Source organism: Bos mutus, chromosome 26 (genome assembly GCF_027580195.1).
Source record: "Bos mutus isolate GX-2022 chromosome 26, NWIPB_WYAK_1.1, whole genome shotgun sequence".
Taxonomy (NCBI): Eukaryota; Metazoa; Chordata; class Mammalia; order Artiodactyla; family Bovidae; genus Bos; species Bos mutus.
In genome coordinates this window covers 33,655,478-33,673,190 of record NC_091642.1, presented here as the reverse complement: position 1 = coordinate 33,673,190, position 17,713 = coordinate 33,655,478, and the positions used below count along the sequence as shown (strand labels likewise).

Here is a 17,713-nt window from a genome sequence, read left to right as displayed (position 1 = left end):
TCAACACCGCATTCCATAAAGTAAACTGTAGAGATTAGGGTAACTGTACTGATCCTGAAACATACCTAGAAGTATTTTTAAAATAAATTTCAGATAAGAACTCACAATCCATTTCTCAAAAACTGAAGACGAGAGAAATTCCGCTTATTTGAGATTTCTATTTAAATTGCTTAACTACGGTTTTATGGAACACTTTCCCCCTGAAGTTAGAAAGACACACCATACACATGTGCCCTGCTGGTCACAGGGCCCTCCCCTACCCTCCCCACTCCTATTCCTACACCTCTTCACCCCTCAGCTGCCTGACCCTGACCCAGACAACTTTTGAAACTCCTAACTCACAAAGCAATAAAACACAGAGGAAAAGACCCCGTAGGAGAGACTTGCTTGCATCAGACACTCCTAGAGATGAGGATGGGCTTTTCACTGGACTCTCTTACACCCAGTGCTGCATCCTCCAGGAACCGCAGCCCCCTCAGGCTCCAGCATCTTTAAGAATTTGGTGAGGGAAGAGCAGCATCGGGACAGTGTCGATCACCAATAATCAAACCTCCCAGGCTGGCAATACCAGAGTGCAAACCTCACAGGTATAATCAGCCACCCCCACTGACAGCAGTAAAAGAGTCACGCATGGCCTAGCTATTTCATTAACAAAGTTCAGTTTGACAGAACTGATTTCCATATTCAAGACATAGCTGAAAAACTGAAGGAGCTACAAAGAGTTAGAAAAACAAAATGTAGAAGAAAAATGAAAGCAGCCAGAGCATCCCTGGCTGGATCTTTCACACTTCTATAATAAAGATGAGGGCTTCTGTCCTGGTACTATGACCCCATCTTAATGTGCTGAGTTTTTTGTGGGTTAAAGAAAGAAGTTAAGAAAGGAAAGAGAGAAGAAAAGAATGAGCCCCAGGAATAAGACATATCAACATCGTGACCCCTTAATACAATGCATGGAGGAGGATTGCTATGGTATTCTTGCTCAAAACTTATAACCTCACTCAGTCCACTCATAGAAAGCATCTGACAAACTCAACTAAAGGACATTCTACAAAATAATGGATTGGTGTTCTTCCAAAGTATCCAAGAGGAGGAATGAGTGAGGAACTGTTGTTATACATTAGAGGAGACTAAGGAGAACAACAGCAGACACTGCGGCTCCCTTTCTAGGATCAGCATCTAGTCCCACTGACGAACAGAAAAAGAACCTTGGGGAAACACTGGTGAAATGTGAACAAGGTCTGGAGTTCAGTTGGTGGTATTGCACCAATGCTCATTGCACAGCTTTAGTAACTATGGTTATGTAAGATGTTACTATCTGAGAAATCTGGATGAAAGGCATATAGGAAGGGTAACACTTTTGCAACTTTTCTCAAAATCTAAAAGTAGTTCAAAAGTTTTTTGTTTTGTTTTTTAAACGGAAAAGAACAGAGAGGAGGGAAAGAAAAGAGAAAAGGAGAGGAAGAAATGCAAGCATAAGCTCTGGGAATGACCTACACTGACCCCTTCTTGTCCGCCTACACTATTAAGTCACCTTCCAGGAAGTCTCGTGAGCCATGCATCCATGGGTTCGATGAATAAGGCAGGGCTACCTGTGACAAACACTTCTTTTTATTCTACAGCCACGCCTTCACTGGTGGTTAAGAGCATAGTTTTGGAAGTAGACAAACTAGGATCAGATAAACATCAGTCCTGAGACAGTTGTAGAATTATTTCTCCTCCTTGAGGCACCCTAGCTGCATGGTGACAGATATGGGCATTTGGGTCAGAATGCATAGGTTCCAATTTTGATTGCTCCACTTCTGACTGTAGGACTGCAACACCCCGGGGCCAATTCACTTCTAGATCCAACTTTTAGATCCAGCTGATCATTGGGACTTACAAGATGACCATGGGCTATGCTGGCGCCAACCTATGCAGAAGGTTGGAGGATACAGACCAGCAGGACGGTACCAAGTAGCCTTCCTCATTCAGAGAGTTTCTGGCCAGTCTCGCATCTCTCATGCAAGGAAACCAGAGCATATCAGGCAGGTGGAGGAGATGCCCTGGTGTCTCAGAGGAGCAGCATCTCGCAACTCCTGAGTTATATCAGCACCTCCTGAGGCACAGCTTTCAAGGGCCCCTTATGAGGCATCCAAAGACACTGCCTTCAGGGAAGCCCAAAGTATGGTGTCCTTTTCAAGTATTTATAGTTTACACACAACTCCTCCTAGTTCCAGATGCAATTTGCCAACCAATTAGGGGTCATTTTTATCATAGGCAATGTTGCCTAGAGACATAATTGACATATGGCTCTTATCAGGTTACCAGGGTAACAGAGCAGAAGTCAATGAAGGTCAAATTCTCCTGGAGAAGGGAAATGAGAGCTGTTACATTAACTCTTTGCCCACGATTATCTTGGGCCAAGTTGTTTACATCCTCTCAGGTTCGTTTTCCTGTCTCTAAAATGGTGATAATAATGATACCTTGCAGGGCCCGGTGGGGCTCCTGGGCACAGAGCCTTTCTGTGTCCCAGATTCATGGATCATAGGAAACAGCCTTCATTCAGCCTCCGTGACCTTCTATAGGGCAGATTCAAGCAGTTGTTAATCAGGGAAGGGCGGAGATGTGAGACCAGGGAGAAACAGTCAAGAGCCCCTTGGGACAAGGTCCTGTTTCCCCATCAGTGGATACACACAACATTATCTTTGAGCTATTCTGCAGATACTGAAACTCCTTCCAGGTGGGAGAAGTGCTGCCCATAAGCATGTAGACCCAAGGCCAATTGACCCTGAAGGTTGACAATGCTGACTTCTACTTAGCTCATCACCACCCTATCAGAAGAATGTTCACAAGCTGATCACTCCCACTTTTACTATAAAACTTCTATCTTCCCCAACTTGGGAAACTCAGTTTTGAGGGCATCAACCCACTATGTCCTCTTTTGCCTGGCAAAGCCATAAAGCTGTCTTTTTCTACTTCACCCAAAACTCTGTCTCTGAGATTTGATTTAGCACTGGTGTACAGAGAAACTAAGCTTTCTGCATCAATAATAGTACCTATCACATAGGTTTGTCATGAGGGTTTTCTTTTTTTTTTTTTTTTTTGCCACACGGTGGGGCACACAGGATCCTAGTTCCCTGACCTGGGATCAAACCCATGCCATCTGCAGTGAAAACATGAAGTGTTAACCGCTGGACTGCATAAGTATCTTTGAATTGGCTATTCTGGTGGCTCAACGGTAAAGAATCCTCCTGCCAATTCAAGAGATGCGGGTTTGATCCCTGGGTCGGGAAGATCCCCTGGAGAAGGAAATGGCAACCCACTCCAGTACTCTTGCTTGGAAAATTCCATGGACAAAAGAGCCTGGTGAGCTATAGTCCATGGGGTCACAAAAGAGTCAGACATGATTTAGCGAATAAACAACAACAAAACAGTCTTTAAATTAGACAAGGAACAGCAGATACACACTGGCCTCCACACCACTACTCCATATTCAAGGTAAATATCTTTATTCAATCACCACCTTCTTTGTGGCCTCAGGATCCTTCTCAAAACAGCTTCCCAGGATCTCAACACCAGCTAACTGACACGGACATTAATTTTTAAAACACTATTTGCCATAGCTGTATTCGGCAGTAAGTCCAAGCAGTAGCAGATACTACCTTCATAAGAACAAAGAAAAGAAAAAGCTCCTGGTTGTTTCAAGTTAATGACAGTTCAAACCCTCAGACTCTAAATTGCACAACCCATGTGTGCATACAACCCAAGCATACAGTAACACATGAGTAACTGAAATACATAGAAATTCTAGAGGGGAATGGAGTCAGTTTCCAGACAAAGGACATTTTGAAAAGGACAGCAACAGCAACAGATCCTGCATCCCTGGATGCTCAGGGCTTGTACTTCAGATTCTAAGCATTTAACCTTCACCACTGGTCAGTTAAAAATAAACTGAAATGTGCTGAAACCTGCTGATCTAAGGAAAAAATGCAGAGTTCTTTCATTTCATTGGGGAAAAAAATATAACCCAAAACAATAATAAGGAGATTCTGGGGCCACAGTCTCCTTCTGGGAAAGCCAGTTGCAGACTTACACTATAGTTTTTTACAGGAGTTGATCCCAGAGAAACCATTCCTGGGCAGAAAGAAGCTGGAACAGATGAGTGAAGGCAGGAAGGCACTTAATTAAGGAACGAGTCAAGAGAAATAATGAATTTTCAAAGACGCTCATGTGATACTCTTCCTGGGACATAAATCTAGATCACTTAGCTGCAGTGGAAACTCCATTCAGATTATGTGTTACTAATTTAATAGAAAACCTAATCTGAGTATATAATCCAGTAAAATATCAGATACTGAGTGACTGTTCTTCTGGAAAGGCTCTCAAACCCTGAAACCTGGCCAAAGGTGTTTTTTTTTTCCCAGCAAGTGCTATTTTGAATAGAAAAGAGGCTTAGAGCAAGGAGCTGTATGGTGAAACAGTTGAAAACAAACAAACAAACTTGAAACCTGATTGGTTCTATTTGCTCACAGGTAGAAGGATGGCTATGATTGACCATGTCAACAGGAAAGTCCAACCTTCCTATACCCTCATGGAGAAGTGAGGGGAAGGTGAGAGACAGTGACAGAGGCAGAAACAGGGACAGAGAGAAAGAGATAGTCACACACATGCAGACGTGGGAGTCAGAGGAGGGGAGAAGAAGAAGGAGAGAGACAGTGAGACAGACAGGAAGACGGAGTTGTGGAGGGGAGAGACAGAGACACACGGACAGAGAGAGGAGAACGGTAGTCTGAAATTAGAGAGACTGAGAGGTGATTTGCAATGACAAAGAGGCTAACATGAAAGGGTTAGGCGAAGCAGCATGTCAAGTTCTGTAAATTTCTTAGCAGACAAGCAAGGCCTCAATGCGGTGCTCCTGGTGAGCACACATACCCTCTGCCTTGCAGCAAGGAGTTCACAGGTCAGTTTCCTGGTGGGGTGCAGTGGGTACTAGGACTTGCTAAGATCCATTCTCTACTAGCTACCCTCTCGAGGGCATCATGTCGTTTTCCTCTGCGGCACTGTCACGGTTTGTAGTTACATATTCAGTTAGGCAGTGTTCTTGCCTGGAGAATCCCAGGGATGGGGAAGCCTGGTGGGCTGCCGTCTATGGGGTCGCACAGAGTCGGACACGACTGAAGCGACTTAGCAGCAGCAGCAGAGGCAGCAGCAGGCAGTCTCTTTGTTTAATATCCAGCTCTCCCACTAGAAGGGAAGTGTTAGAAGGCAGGGACCATGCTGGCTTATTTGCTGACTCCTTGTTACCTGGTGTGGTGACTTAAACACTTGAGTAGACTGATAAATGTTGTTGAATGAATGTGAAAGTGAACAGACTAATGAGGAAGAAGCAAACAAATACATGGCTATGGAGGTCTTTGGGCTTTGGGAAGGGATCTGGGCATTTTCCAAGCTGAGAAAAGAGAAGGGCAATGCAGGCAGCAGAACCAGCACGGGCGGATGGATGGAGACACAGCCAAAAAAATGGGCAGCCGGGAGCAGCCACAGATGTCCCACCTTTGGGGGCATCTCACAGATGTCCCACTACCACTTGTTGGAGAAGTGAAGTCCTTGCGTTGTAATGTCGACAAGTAATTTCACACCACAACATCTAGGATGACTTCTTATTTTCTGGCAACCCTCAAAGTCAAGAAATAATCAAATGTCTGTGGTGTAGGGCCTGTGGATGATATTTGCTAACGTTAGTAGGAGCAGGTACCAGAGAAGCAGGTACATGTCCAGTTGCAAACTGACTTGTGGGCAGTGCCCTGAGGAAGGCCTGCCCACAGCTGTGCAGCTGCAGAGGTGGGCAAGGTCGCTGCTGGTGGTGAGGAGTTTAACTTAATTAACTTGAAAACATTCAATCCAGTGCTCTTTCACTAAGTGCCTATATTTGCAACACAGTTCTTGTACATCTAAAGGAGGGAAAAGCTACGGAAGTCAGAAGTGTCTTGAGGCTCCCTTGGCTTCACTAGGTCAGTTTCAGCCCCACACAAGACAAGAAGGGCCAGCCCTGCCTCAGAGTGAGTTCCCTGCGGGTAAGAACTCATGCCGCTGCAGGAAGGAAGATCTTGAGAGAAAAGCGCGCAGATGGGGAAGGCGGCATGTTTCAGTAACTTAATGGACTGCTTACAAATGGTCCTTCGTGGGGCTCAGATCTTACATATCAGGGCTGTGAGGACCTTCACTGGGCCCAGCTATGCCCCATCTCAGAGGGGACCCAGCTGGCAGAGAGGGACTGTAACCAGAGAGCTCAGGTAAAGAAAACACTACTGGAGATTATCTGTTCCAAAGACGCCAGTCACCAAGGAGGTTGCTAAGAGAAGTCAGCACGTTAGTTAGCTTGGGCCGTTAGCTTGGGCTGAGTTGGCTCTCTCCACTGAAGGCAAACTTGATCCACAGAACCAGGTGGAGGGAGCAGGGGCGCAAGAGGAAGGCTCAAAGCAGGAGTCCCAGAAGCGCAGCAGCCCTCTGGGATGGATTAGAGTGACACGTGTGGGTTTAGTTCCCAGTAGCAAGACACCGCATGTTTCTCCTTTTCTTCCTTTCTCCTGATGGAGGAAGACAATCCTCTGAGATATTCAAGCAGCGCTAACTCCACAAGTGGATTACCTGGGAAACAGCTGGACCCAGAGAGGCTCCTGAGGCCTTAGCACCCAGAGCCTCAACAAAGTGACCTAAATGTATTACCTAAGTCAAAGGACCGACAGGACCACTGTACCATTCTCTGAAGGCAAAGACAGAAGCAAAAGAAGTAAATGAGTAAAAGATCAACAGATAGTGAAGTCACCCAGAGAGAGATGGGCCATAATTTTCGTTTAGTGTTTCCATAAGCTTACCCTAAAAACATTTACTTATTATATAGTGTGGTGTGGAACATGATGGTTTAAATCTGTGGGGCTCTTGAACACAAACTTTTCAAGAGAACTGGGAGCAAAGTTGAAAGTCTGATAATAACAAACACACGCAGCTACCACTTGGTGGCAGCATATCTAAACTAAAGACAGCGATGGTGAGGAGTGTTTGTGTATGTGTGTGTGTGTGTGTGTGTGTACATGCACACACACGCACAAGTTCAGGGGAAGGGCCCCAAAATCTCAGGATCAGAACTCAACACTGCTCCCCAGCCCCTTTAATTCAACACTGGGAGCCTCTCTGACAACCCTCCTACTTAGTAGTTGGTTGGATTTCTTTTGGGGACCTTATTACTATCCCCTTTCCAAAACTTAAGTCAGAAAGGGGCAGATTTAAAATGGATAAACCTATATGCAGGTCAGGAAGCAACAGTTAGAACTGGACATGGAACAACAGACTGGTTCCAAACAGGAAAAGGAGTACGTCAAGGCTGTATATTGTCACCCTGCTTATTTAACTTATATGCTGAGTACATCATGAGAAACACTGGGCTGGAAGATAAGCACAAACTGGAATCAAGATTGCTGGGTGAAATATCAATAACCGCAGATATGCAGATGACACCACCCTTATGGCAGAAAGTGAAGAGGAACTAAAAAGCCTCTTGATGCAAGTGAAAGAGGAGAGTGAAAAAGTTGGTTTAAAGCTCAACAGTCAGAAAACGAAGATCATGGCATCTGGTCCCATCACTTCATGGGAAATAGATGGGGAAACAGGGGAAACAGTGTCAGACTTTATTTTTGGGGGCTCCAAAATCACTGCAGATGGTGATTGCAGACATGAAATTAAAAGACACTTACTCCTTGGAAGGAAAGTTATGACCAACCTAGATAGCATATTCAAAAGCAGAGACATTACTTTGCCAACAAAGGTCCATCTGGTCAAGGCTATGGTTTTTCCTGTGTCATGTATGGATGTGAGAGTTGGACTGTGAAGAAAGCTGAGCACCGAAGAATTGATGCTTTTGAACTGTGGTGTTGGAGAAGACTCTTGAGAGTCCCTTGGACTGCAAGGAGATCCAACCAGTCCATTCTAAAGGAGATCAGATCTGGGTGTTTTTTGGAAACATTTCTTAGCATTTCTTTAGAAATGCTAAAGCTGAAACTCCAATACTTTGGCTACCTCATGCGAAGAGTTGACTCACTGGAAAAGACTCTGATGCTGGGAGGGGTTGGGGGCAGGGGGAGAAGGGGATGACGGAGGATGAGATGGCTGGATAGCATCACCGACTCGATGGACATGAGTTTGGGTGAACTCCGGGAGTTGGTGATGGACAGGGAGGCCTGGAGTGCTTCAGTTCATGGGGTCGCAAAGAGTCGGACATGACTGAGCAACTGAACTGAGCTGAACTGAACCAACAAAACCTATTGTATGGCACATGGAACTCTGCTCAATGATATGTGCCACCCTGGATGGGAGAAGGGGCTGGGGAGAATAGATACATGTATGGCTGAGTCCCTTCACTGTTCACTTGAAATTATCACAACATTGTTAATTGGCTATACCCCAATACAAAATGTTTTTGGTGTTAAAAAATAAAAATTAAAAAAAAAAGAAAGGGGCAGATTTGTCCCAACATAGTTAGATGAACTCTGGAGCAATGGTATGAGCTGGCCTAGCTGTATCCACTATGTTGTCCTGTGAGCGGATGAGTGAATGAGTCAGTGAGTCAGTTAGTGAATAAACACAGCCTAGTTTCCTTAATATATTTATTTTCAGCTTCTAGGGTTGAATTGTAACAAGGCAAGACACTGATACCCTCTGCTATTCAATTTAGAAATAACTCTCCTGTATCTGTCCCATGGCAGGCAAGTGTAGACCTAAGAGGAAGGGCAGGCCAGGAGGGTCCTCCAACCCAGTGGGCAGCTGAGAGCCTGGATCCCTGGGAATCTGCAAACCCAGCTTCCTGACCCAGTTCTTTCTCGACGGGACTTAAGAAAGTTACTTAGTTTTGGCACCTTGGCAGCCATTTCTCTTTAAAATGAAGAGGATTATCCGCCAAGCCCCAGGATGATCACATGAGATCACAGAGATAAAAGCAGTGCACGAAAGGCAGATGTTCCCAGTGATAACTGTGCTGGATGCTGTTAGAAACATACGTCTTAGACTGATCGGTTTGCCCTGCTTGTTTATGACCTAACCTGCCTTCTCTCCTAGAGTTGCTGGCCACTGGTAGTAAAATGAATGGTTCCTCCCCAGGTACCAGTGACTGCTGCTTCTGGGCCAGTAGTCATTCTCAAGGTTAAACCACAGACAGAAACACAAATCATATCTAGATTCAGAAAATTCAGAGTTTATATGATCTGGAAAGTGAAAAATGCACTGGGTTTCCTTTGCCCATTCCCCAAACAGCCGAATTTTATAGCCTGCCTGTCTGTGGCCTCCTGTTAGCTCCAAGGCAACCAGAATCTCCCCCCACCCTATCCTGGCCCCATGTAACTTTACAAGTTGCCAACTGGCCGCAGACCAGGCAAGCTCCCTAGCACTCCGCTGCCTTGGAAAGTGCTGGAGAGGCTCAGGGCTCCCACTGTGAGAGGCCTGGCAGACCAGGAGGAGTGGGATGGCTGCCCTTAGTGTTCCGGCCAGCTCTGCACCGATGTGGTAGGAGGATTTGTGTGCTGGAACATCCAGAGGCATAACGGGGGTTAAGGCTCTCTGTCGACACTAAATCAACTGCCAGTAAAGTGGGGGCTTCTCTCATTGTCCAGCTGCTCCACCGTAGGGACCCAGGGCAGAAATGTTGATGCGTGGTCTCTGGCTTCCCACAGGGGTACTTCTTGTTCTCCAAATGTTCTTTCGTGAATGGGCCTGTGTTCCAGACTGCAGAGGACCGCGTCTCCCCTGCACCCCGTTTTCTCACCAACAACGGGGAGAGGTAAGTGGCTGAAACACCGATGCTCCAGAATTGTTTGCTGGGTCCATGGAGAGAGGGATGGGTGTGCAAGGGCCAGAGGGCACCAGAGGCTGTTTCATGAGCCAACATCTGGGCCACAGAAAGAGGAAGCCTGGCTGGAGCTGCTGGATGGTTTTTCTAAACAGAAACCAGGACTACAAATTTGTGGTTTTAGATGAAAATTTCTGGTGCAGAGTAAGGAATGTAGTCCTAGAGACAGAGAGACCTGGGTTCAACCCTGGGCTGTATCACTTATTAGCTGTGAAACCTTGGGAGAGCTGCTTAACTTCTCTGTGTCTCAGTTTCCCCATTTGTAAAGTGCAGGTAATTAAGAGTACCCCCGTCTGGCTGCTTAGAGGATTCAGGGAGGCAGAGGATGCGGATGGTGGGGATGACGCCTTCTCTCCTCACCTCCCTGCTGGGTCACGGCTCATTTGGGAAGAGCTTCCATCAGCACCTCGGTCCTCCCAGTCAGGTGCTGGGAGAGAGTTTCTACCACTCTTTCCCTCTTTCTTCCCCACCCCCAGAGCAGCAGCCAGTCTGACGGGGAAGCACCTAACAACCACAGGACCACACCTTCCAGATGTTGGGGTTGCAGCGTCAAAGGCCCTGCAGTATCAGGGTTCGCTTCTGGCCACCCAACCTGCCCACATTTGCGGCTCCAAAACACCCTCTTTGTGTCTGCTTTTCTGTTCATAGGTGGGAAAATCAGGCTCCACTCCCTATGGGGCCAGATCCCTACGGTCTTCTTCTCAGGCTGAAAGTTGGCAATACTCAATTCAGCTCATTCTAGAAAGTCCTCCATCAAAGAGCTGATAGATGTGCTGATGAGTATTTGTCTTGTCTTTCTTGAATCTACTAATTAGACCAGAGGGAAGGACAGCGAAGATGTAGGCAGTGTTTCAGGGTTCTTAGCATCTCAGAGCAAATAATGGTAACATGAAAAGAAGGCTCTTGGAGGGCCAGGTGTGTGGTCCTCCTGCTTCAGCGCTGATATGTGCATTGAAACCCAATGTGATTTAGACCAGTGGTTCTCCAGGGGACTGGCACTGCCCTCTACAGGGTATTTGGGAAATCTGTGAGGGTATTTTTGGTTGTCCCTATGATACACGACTAGCATTGAGCAGAAGGCAGAAAGAGGCTACAACACCTTCAGTGCGGGGGGACAGCGCTATTTTGGGTCCCCAATGACTTTAAAATATTTCGCTAGACCCACACACGAGTTTAAACAATAACTGCTTATGATATGTATTTATACATATGTGTGTACTCGTACAGATCTGTTTATACATATACACGTGTATATATTTTTTAAATTAATATCAGCAGGTATAAGGAAAAATATGGGCAAAATATATCTACCAAACGAAAGTGCTATAGTGGTTGGTGGAGTGGAGTCATAGACTTTTAATAACTTGGTTCTACATTTTTGTTTCCAATTTTTGGAAGTATGTGCTATTTTTGCTATTGAATAAAACAAGATAAACAAAAAAGGGTAAAATTTGTTAAGCAATTTACAAAAAAAAATCATGTCCTAGAGATATGATATTTTGGAAATAATTTTATTATACATTAATCTAGTAAAAAGCTTTTCATAATTTTCTGAGCCTAGAAGCTAAACTACTTCATTTATAAAATGCAACTTGTACTTTTGCATCATTTTCATATATATTAAACTTTCCAGGAATTCCATTACTATAAAAACGGGGAGGAGAATGCGAGAAATCACTCACTATTTAGGAAAACCCAGGCATTGATGCCAGCACTGCTGGCAGTAGTCAAGTCACCTAAACAATGAACATATCAGCCAGCATTTGCAGCCGTGACAGTGCCAGTGACTCAGAGAGTAGGTGACCGCATCTGCCTAATGCACCATGTCCTCCTCTCCTAGTTCTCTTCTATATTTCAATCAGGGCAATATTTGATTTCTAAAAATTTCATGTGTATTAATAGATAGGTTATATTATACAAATCTCATGTTAGCGTAGTGGATGGGGGAGCATTACAGAATGTGTGCTATAAAAAAGGGACCGTTGGGACTGATAAGAGTCAAAAGCCACTGATTTCACTTCTGGGATCTGAAGGCAACACTTTTCATCAACTCTGCCTTCCAGGCCCCTGCTTAAACTTTCCCGTAACAAAGCAGGAAGTTTGGAGAACAATTCTGCTTGTCATAGTACATGATGATCTGTCTAACTTTGTGTAAAATGGGATCTTCATCTCTCCGGAGTTGGGGTAAGGGTAAGTGAGGGACTTCCCCCACACATAGCAGAAGGAAGAAACGCTTTTGTCAGCAGAAAGACAGAAGCAGAACTGAGCCGGGCGACTTACAGAGGTCCTCGGTGGCAGCTGGGACGAAGGCCGCCATGGACTCGTACAGCTCCTCGTCACAGCCGGGGTTGAGGGAGCACTTCATGAGCAGGTCCGTGGACAGGTGGGCCATGGACTCATACACAGAGTCAGCCTCCTCCCCTTGCATCAGCTCCTCCTTAATGTGACTCTTCAGCATGTCCACAGTTTCCTGAAAGAGAGGGAGGGCCCCACAGGCACGCTGACACAGCCGGGCTCTCTGGGCAGCGTCAGGGGCGCGAGTGGCCTCGTGACAGTCGAGTAAAGGCTCACAAGAATCAGGGTTGCAACTGGGTGTGCAGGTCGATTTCCCACCAGACTGAAAGCTCCTTGAGGAGCCAGGCTCCAAGTCGTTGCTGTATGTCCTTCGTTTTCACCTTTGTATCTTCCTCCAACACCAAGGAGCAATTAGGCACTCAGAGGGGACGTCTGTTAAATGTCCAATGCCTGAAGGATACAAATCTGCCACCTTCTCATGAGCGCCTTTGATGTGTCAGGGAAAGGCTAGGGATGTGCTTATGTAGTCTATCCTGACATCCTTTCCACTGCTGCTTCTCGTTCACAGACGAGAAAACCAAAGCTCAGAAAAATCCAGTGCCTTACTCAAGGATCTGCAATCCTGGCTTCTGACTTTCCTACCATACCTTAGTGGTTCCTCAGATGGGAACACATGGCCACAAAGGTGGAACCTTTGCTGATTAGCCAGATGGACAGTCAAATGGGCTAAACAGGGCTGCAGCTAAGTTGCATAGTCAGAAGTCCCTTGGGAACTTAGTTCACCTGTCCTTGTTCCTTCTATTAGGCTGCTCCAAAGTGCCTGAGCTCACTTCAAAGTGCCCATCTCAGTTTTAAATCCTGTGTCCAGAAAGAGAGGTGGTCTTGGGTGAAATGCACTGAAGTCAGAGAGACCCGCCCCCTTCTGTCATTCTGCCTCCAGGTGGTGATGAAGCCAGAGAGGTGACTTCTCTGAAACCCCTGCACAACTTCTCCTGGTAAGAAACTCTGGTGTTTCACAATCCTTATTTCAGCATCAACCCACAAAAATCCTCATTTTCATCATCACTACCCCAAGAGCACTAATCTGCTCTTGACACTCTGCGTTGGTTTTCTGATGAACCCCAGGGAATGGACCAGGTGACAGCTGTGGAGTATTGGAGACTCAGAGCCTGGCTTTTGGTTTTGATATGATGGAAAGAGGAAATGGGATGGTTCTCTGGAATCACGAACAACATGGAGGGATGACCTTTGTGGGGCAAAGCTGGAGATGCATTGGTTGAAGGGATTATAGTCTGAAAACAAAGATGATACGACACATGTGAACCAGATTAACTTCAGTGCAAACTGGACATGCAGCTTTCCACATCCCTGTGACATAAAGTAGGATAATGGGCCCCAGCTTTAGCATCAACTAGGTTCACATCCTATCTCCACCCTGACAAGTGTGGGGCCCTTGGCAGAACTACTCTGCCTTTTGAGGCCCTTTTCCTCCTTTGCTAAAGATAACAATACTGTCAACTTCAAAGAATAGTGGGGAGGTCTCAAGGAGACAATGCATTTGCCAATCAAATAAATGCAATAAATAGTGGTCATTAATCTGAACACAGTATGCTCTTAACAAAAATTATTGGCAGGGAAACCTAACACTGCCTTTTATACATTTTTGACTCCAAAGTGAAGCCAAGTAAATGCTTCTAGACTGTAAGTACCTTTTAGCTTCATTTATGCCAATGATACACCAAATAAGCACTCATGCTGTTCTATTCATTCAATATGTTTAATCACTCCCCAAATTTGGGGGGCCTCTCTCTATATCTCAGTGAGTCACTGCCTTGTAGATTGTCAAGTCCAGAGCAGAGGGGTAAGTTTCTGGGGAGGTGTCAGGCTCACTCCTATCTGGAGGTAGAAAACAAGACTGGATTGTGTTCATTGTTCCTTCTGAGGTCATAGCCTCATATGAGAGGCTGAGCTATTTCCGCGTTGCTGCTGTGAATCGTGAAAACGGAAGAAAACCAGAAAAGGGTGGAGTCACAAAGGGCATCTGCCTCCAAAACAATGGAAGGAATTTTGGGGCATGTATCAAGGCCAAGATACAGGATGAGATTACACTCAAAGAAGGACCCCCAAGTCAATGATCGAGGAGGATCTGTGGATCCTAAACTAGAGAAACAGTTAAACCTAAAGACAGGCAGAGGCTCAGAAAGTGAGAGAGGTTGTCAGGAGGCGGGGCCTCACGGCTGGCCTCCCTGTAGGCTCAGATGCAGAGTTTTACTGTGGTCAGTGCTAAGAAAGGAACCGAGCTTAACAGTTAACCTGGGCTTGACTGTGGGCAAAGCAGCTGGGAACATCCTGCCAAGTGCCTTGGAGGTGGGTGGGGAGGCAGCTGGAAAGAGGAGTTGGCATCTGCCCTCAGCAGATTCACTCGACAAATGACTCTGTAAATTTTTCAAGGGTGGATCTTAGTGCTTTACCTACATTATCTCTTTTTATCCTCAAAACAACCCTAAAAGTAGAACTATTATCATCTTTCTCCCGCATATTAGGAAACTGAAAGAGAAAGAGTATAGATACATGATTTGCCCAAAGTCATGTGGCTAACAAGTATTGATTGATAAGGAAACTGGACCCAGGTCCATGTGACTCCAGGCTTCCCAGGGGACACAAAGAACCTGCCTGCCGATGCAGGAGACGTTAAGAGATGCGGGTTTGATCCTGCGTTCAATCCTGGGTGAGGAAGATCCCCTGGAGGAGGAGGGCATGGCAACCCACTCCAGTGTTGCCTGGAGAATCCCATGGACAGAGGAACCTGGTGGGCTACAGTCCATGGGTCGCAAAAAGCTGGACACAAGTGAAGTGACTTAGAACACACACGTGCACGACATGTGACTCCAGGGCCCATCTCTTCAGCCCGTGTATACTGGCCCTGCCAGCAGAGGCACACGAGGACATGCTAGAGATGAAGTCCACCCAGATCTTTGGTGCAAAGGCAGCCCTGGGGACCACATGGTGCATTTCCCATTCCCGGGGCCTCTCCCGCCTTGACCTTACCACGTACTCGTCGATGAACTGCCGCAGGTCCCGGAAGCCGTGCTTCTCGGCGATGGTGTTCGGATAGTGGCCGTGCTTGTTGGCAACGCTGTAGGCCTGTATGGCTCCCGGGCAGGTGAGCAACAAGGCAGTGAGGTTCTTCAGGCCGTACTTGGCAGCAAAGTGCAACAAAGTGGGCAGCTCTTCATCCCTTTGATCTGAAAAATTGTCAAGCAAAATGAAATGATCAGAGAAAGCCCAGGGCACCAGGCTCATGGAGATGACACTGGAAACCTAATGCGGCACCCAGCCATGCTCAACCATTGCTTCTTGGTTGACTGACCTAACATCTAATGGCTTCCTCTGGGGCACCACTGAAGATGACAGAGGAAATGATGTGTCAATTGATTACCAAATCTATCATTAATATCCTGCCTCCTTTCTCTAAAAGGATTGGCGAATCCTGAGAAATAACACCAGTTCAAAATATGTGGATAGTCTAAGGATTTTTTTTTTAAAAGCAGCCATGAAGAGCAACAGGGATCGTGTTTTGAACATCTTCAAATTTCAGAACACTTTCCGCTTTAGGTATGCTGATTAAACAAAAAGAAATCCTGGGACTTCCCTGGTAATCCAGTGGTTAGGACTCGGTGCTCTCACTACTGTGGGCACATGTTCAATTTCTAGTCAGGGAACTAAGATCCCGCAAACTGTGTGGGCGTGGAGGGAAAAAAAAATCCATCTTCTTAGCTCTTATGCCCAGTTTCATAACATGTGCCAGGTAATCCTGAGGCTGTTACTTAGACGGTCCATGACCTTTAGTTTTGATCTAGAAAATATTTCCATACTATCTCAAAGGGATCTGGGAGGATTAATGAGGTGGTTTTCGGTGAGCTCTTTGTTAAGGACAGGCTTTGAGTGATGTTATTAACGTACACAAACCCCAGGATGTCCACGAACCTTCTGATTCATGAGAAACAAAGTGCTCCTGAGAGTCATTGGTCCCCATGAGCCCTCCACCTACTAATATGTGATACAGCAAGTCAAACTCAACCAAGGAAATAGACATGTTTGTTTGGGGAAGTTGGGGACAAATCTCTTTTTTAATTTTTATAAAAGTTGATTTCTAAGCCCAAAGTGAAAGTGAAAATGAGGGTCACTCAGTCGTATCCAACTCTCTGTGACCCCATGGATTATACAGTCCATGGAATTCTCCAGGCCAGAATACTGGAGTGGGTAGACTTTCCTTTCTCCAGGGGATCTTCCTGACCCAGGAATCGAATCGGGGTGTCCTGCACTGCAGGCAGATTCTTTACCAACTGAGCCATGAGGAAAGCACAAAAGTGATAGATAAATAAACAGATAAATATATGTATATATACATACGTCTTATATGTGTGTGTGTGTGTGTGTGTGTATGTGTAAGTAAATACATATATGTATTTTTTTAATAAGACAAACCCAGGGACATCCTGGTGGTCCAGTGGTTAAGACTTTGCCTTACAATGCAGGGGGTTTGGGCTCAATCCCTGGTCAGGGAGCTAACATCCTACATGCCTTGCAACCAAAAAAACAGAACATAAACAACAAAATCAACACTGCAATAAATTCAATAAAACTTTTAAAATGGTCCATGTTGAAAAAAAAATCTAAAAAAAAAAACAAAACAAAAAGACAAGCCCAGCATCCTATCCACCAGGATATAATCTTTGGAATGAAGGTCTGAAAATGTTCCCAGGATCGCCCATGATTGTCAAGCTACAAAATATTCTCTCCTGAGCCCGAATAGGGAATATTAACACCCGCTGAAAGTGATGCAAGAATATTTCACAGTAGGAAAATGGGGAGAGGCAACAAGAAAATGCCCCCAGGAGAAGTACTTGAAGGTAATATAACCTCATCCTTATGGCTCTCAGAGGCTGTGGAAGGATAAAATGCAGGCAGTGAGTAACCAGAGACTTGGGTTCCTCCTAGGCAGTGCAGCTGCGGCGTGAAGGAAAAATGGCATCCACAAAAGTGCCGTAACAAGCATCCAGTCCAGCATGCAGGGCACCATCCCCATGCAAGTGGTTCTCCCAGCTCCCAGCAAGGCACACATGCCCACAAGACTGCTCCTCCCTCGTCAAACAAATAACTGTTTTGTGCCTACTGTGAGCCACCAGGCACAGTCCCTGTGTTCATCCAGCTGCTGCTGCTGCCAAATCGCTTCAGTTGTGTCCGACTCTGTGTGACCCCATAGACAGCAGCCCACCAGGCTCTGCCGTCCCTGGGATTCTCCAGGCAAGAACACTGGAGTGGGTTTCCATTTCCTTCTCCAATGCATGAAAGTGAAAAGTGAAAGTGAAGTCACTCAGTCATGCCTGACTCTTCGTGACTCCATGGACTGCAGCCTACCAGGCTCCTCCGTCCATGGGATTTTCCAGGCAAGAGTACTGGAGTGGGGTGCCATTGCCTTCTCCATCATCCAGCTGACAGACCAGCAAAAAAGACAGACAAAGCTGAAGAGTACAAGAACCC

The 17,713-nt window shown here is 45.9% G+C and overlaps 1 protein-coding gene across 1 annotated transcript in view; it reads right to left on the bottom strand.

Annotated features, from left to right (window-relative positions):
* The window catches only part of PIK3AP1 (phosphoinositide-3-kinase adaptor protein 1), a 120,580-nt gene that overhangs the window by 36,118 nt on the left and 66,749 nt on the right, over positions 1–17,713 (bottom strand). The window contains exons 7-8 of the mRNA XM_070363371.1: positions 15,218–15,414; positions 12,155–12,344 (exon numbers count right to left, since the gene is read on the bottom strand). Coding sequence (XP_070219472.1) covers positions 12,155–12,344; positions 15,218–15,414 — 387 coding nt within the window. The remainder of the gene's footprint in view (positions 1–12,154; positions 12,345–15,217; positions 15,415–17,713) is intronic.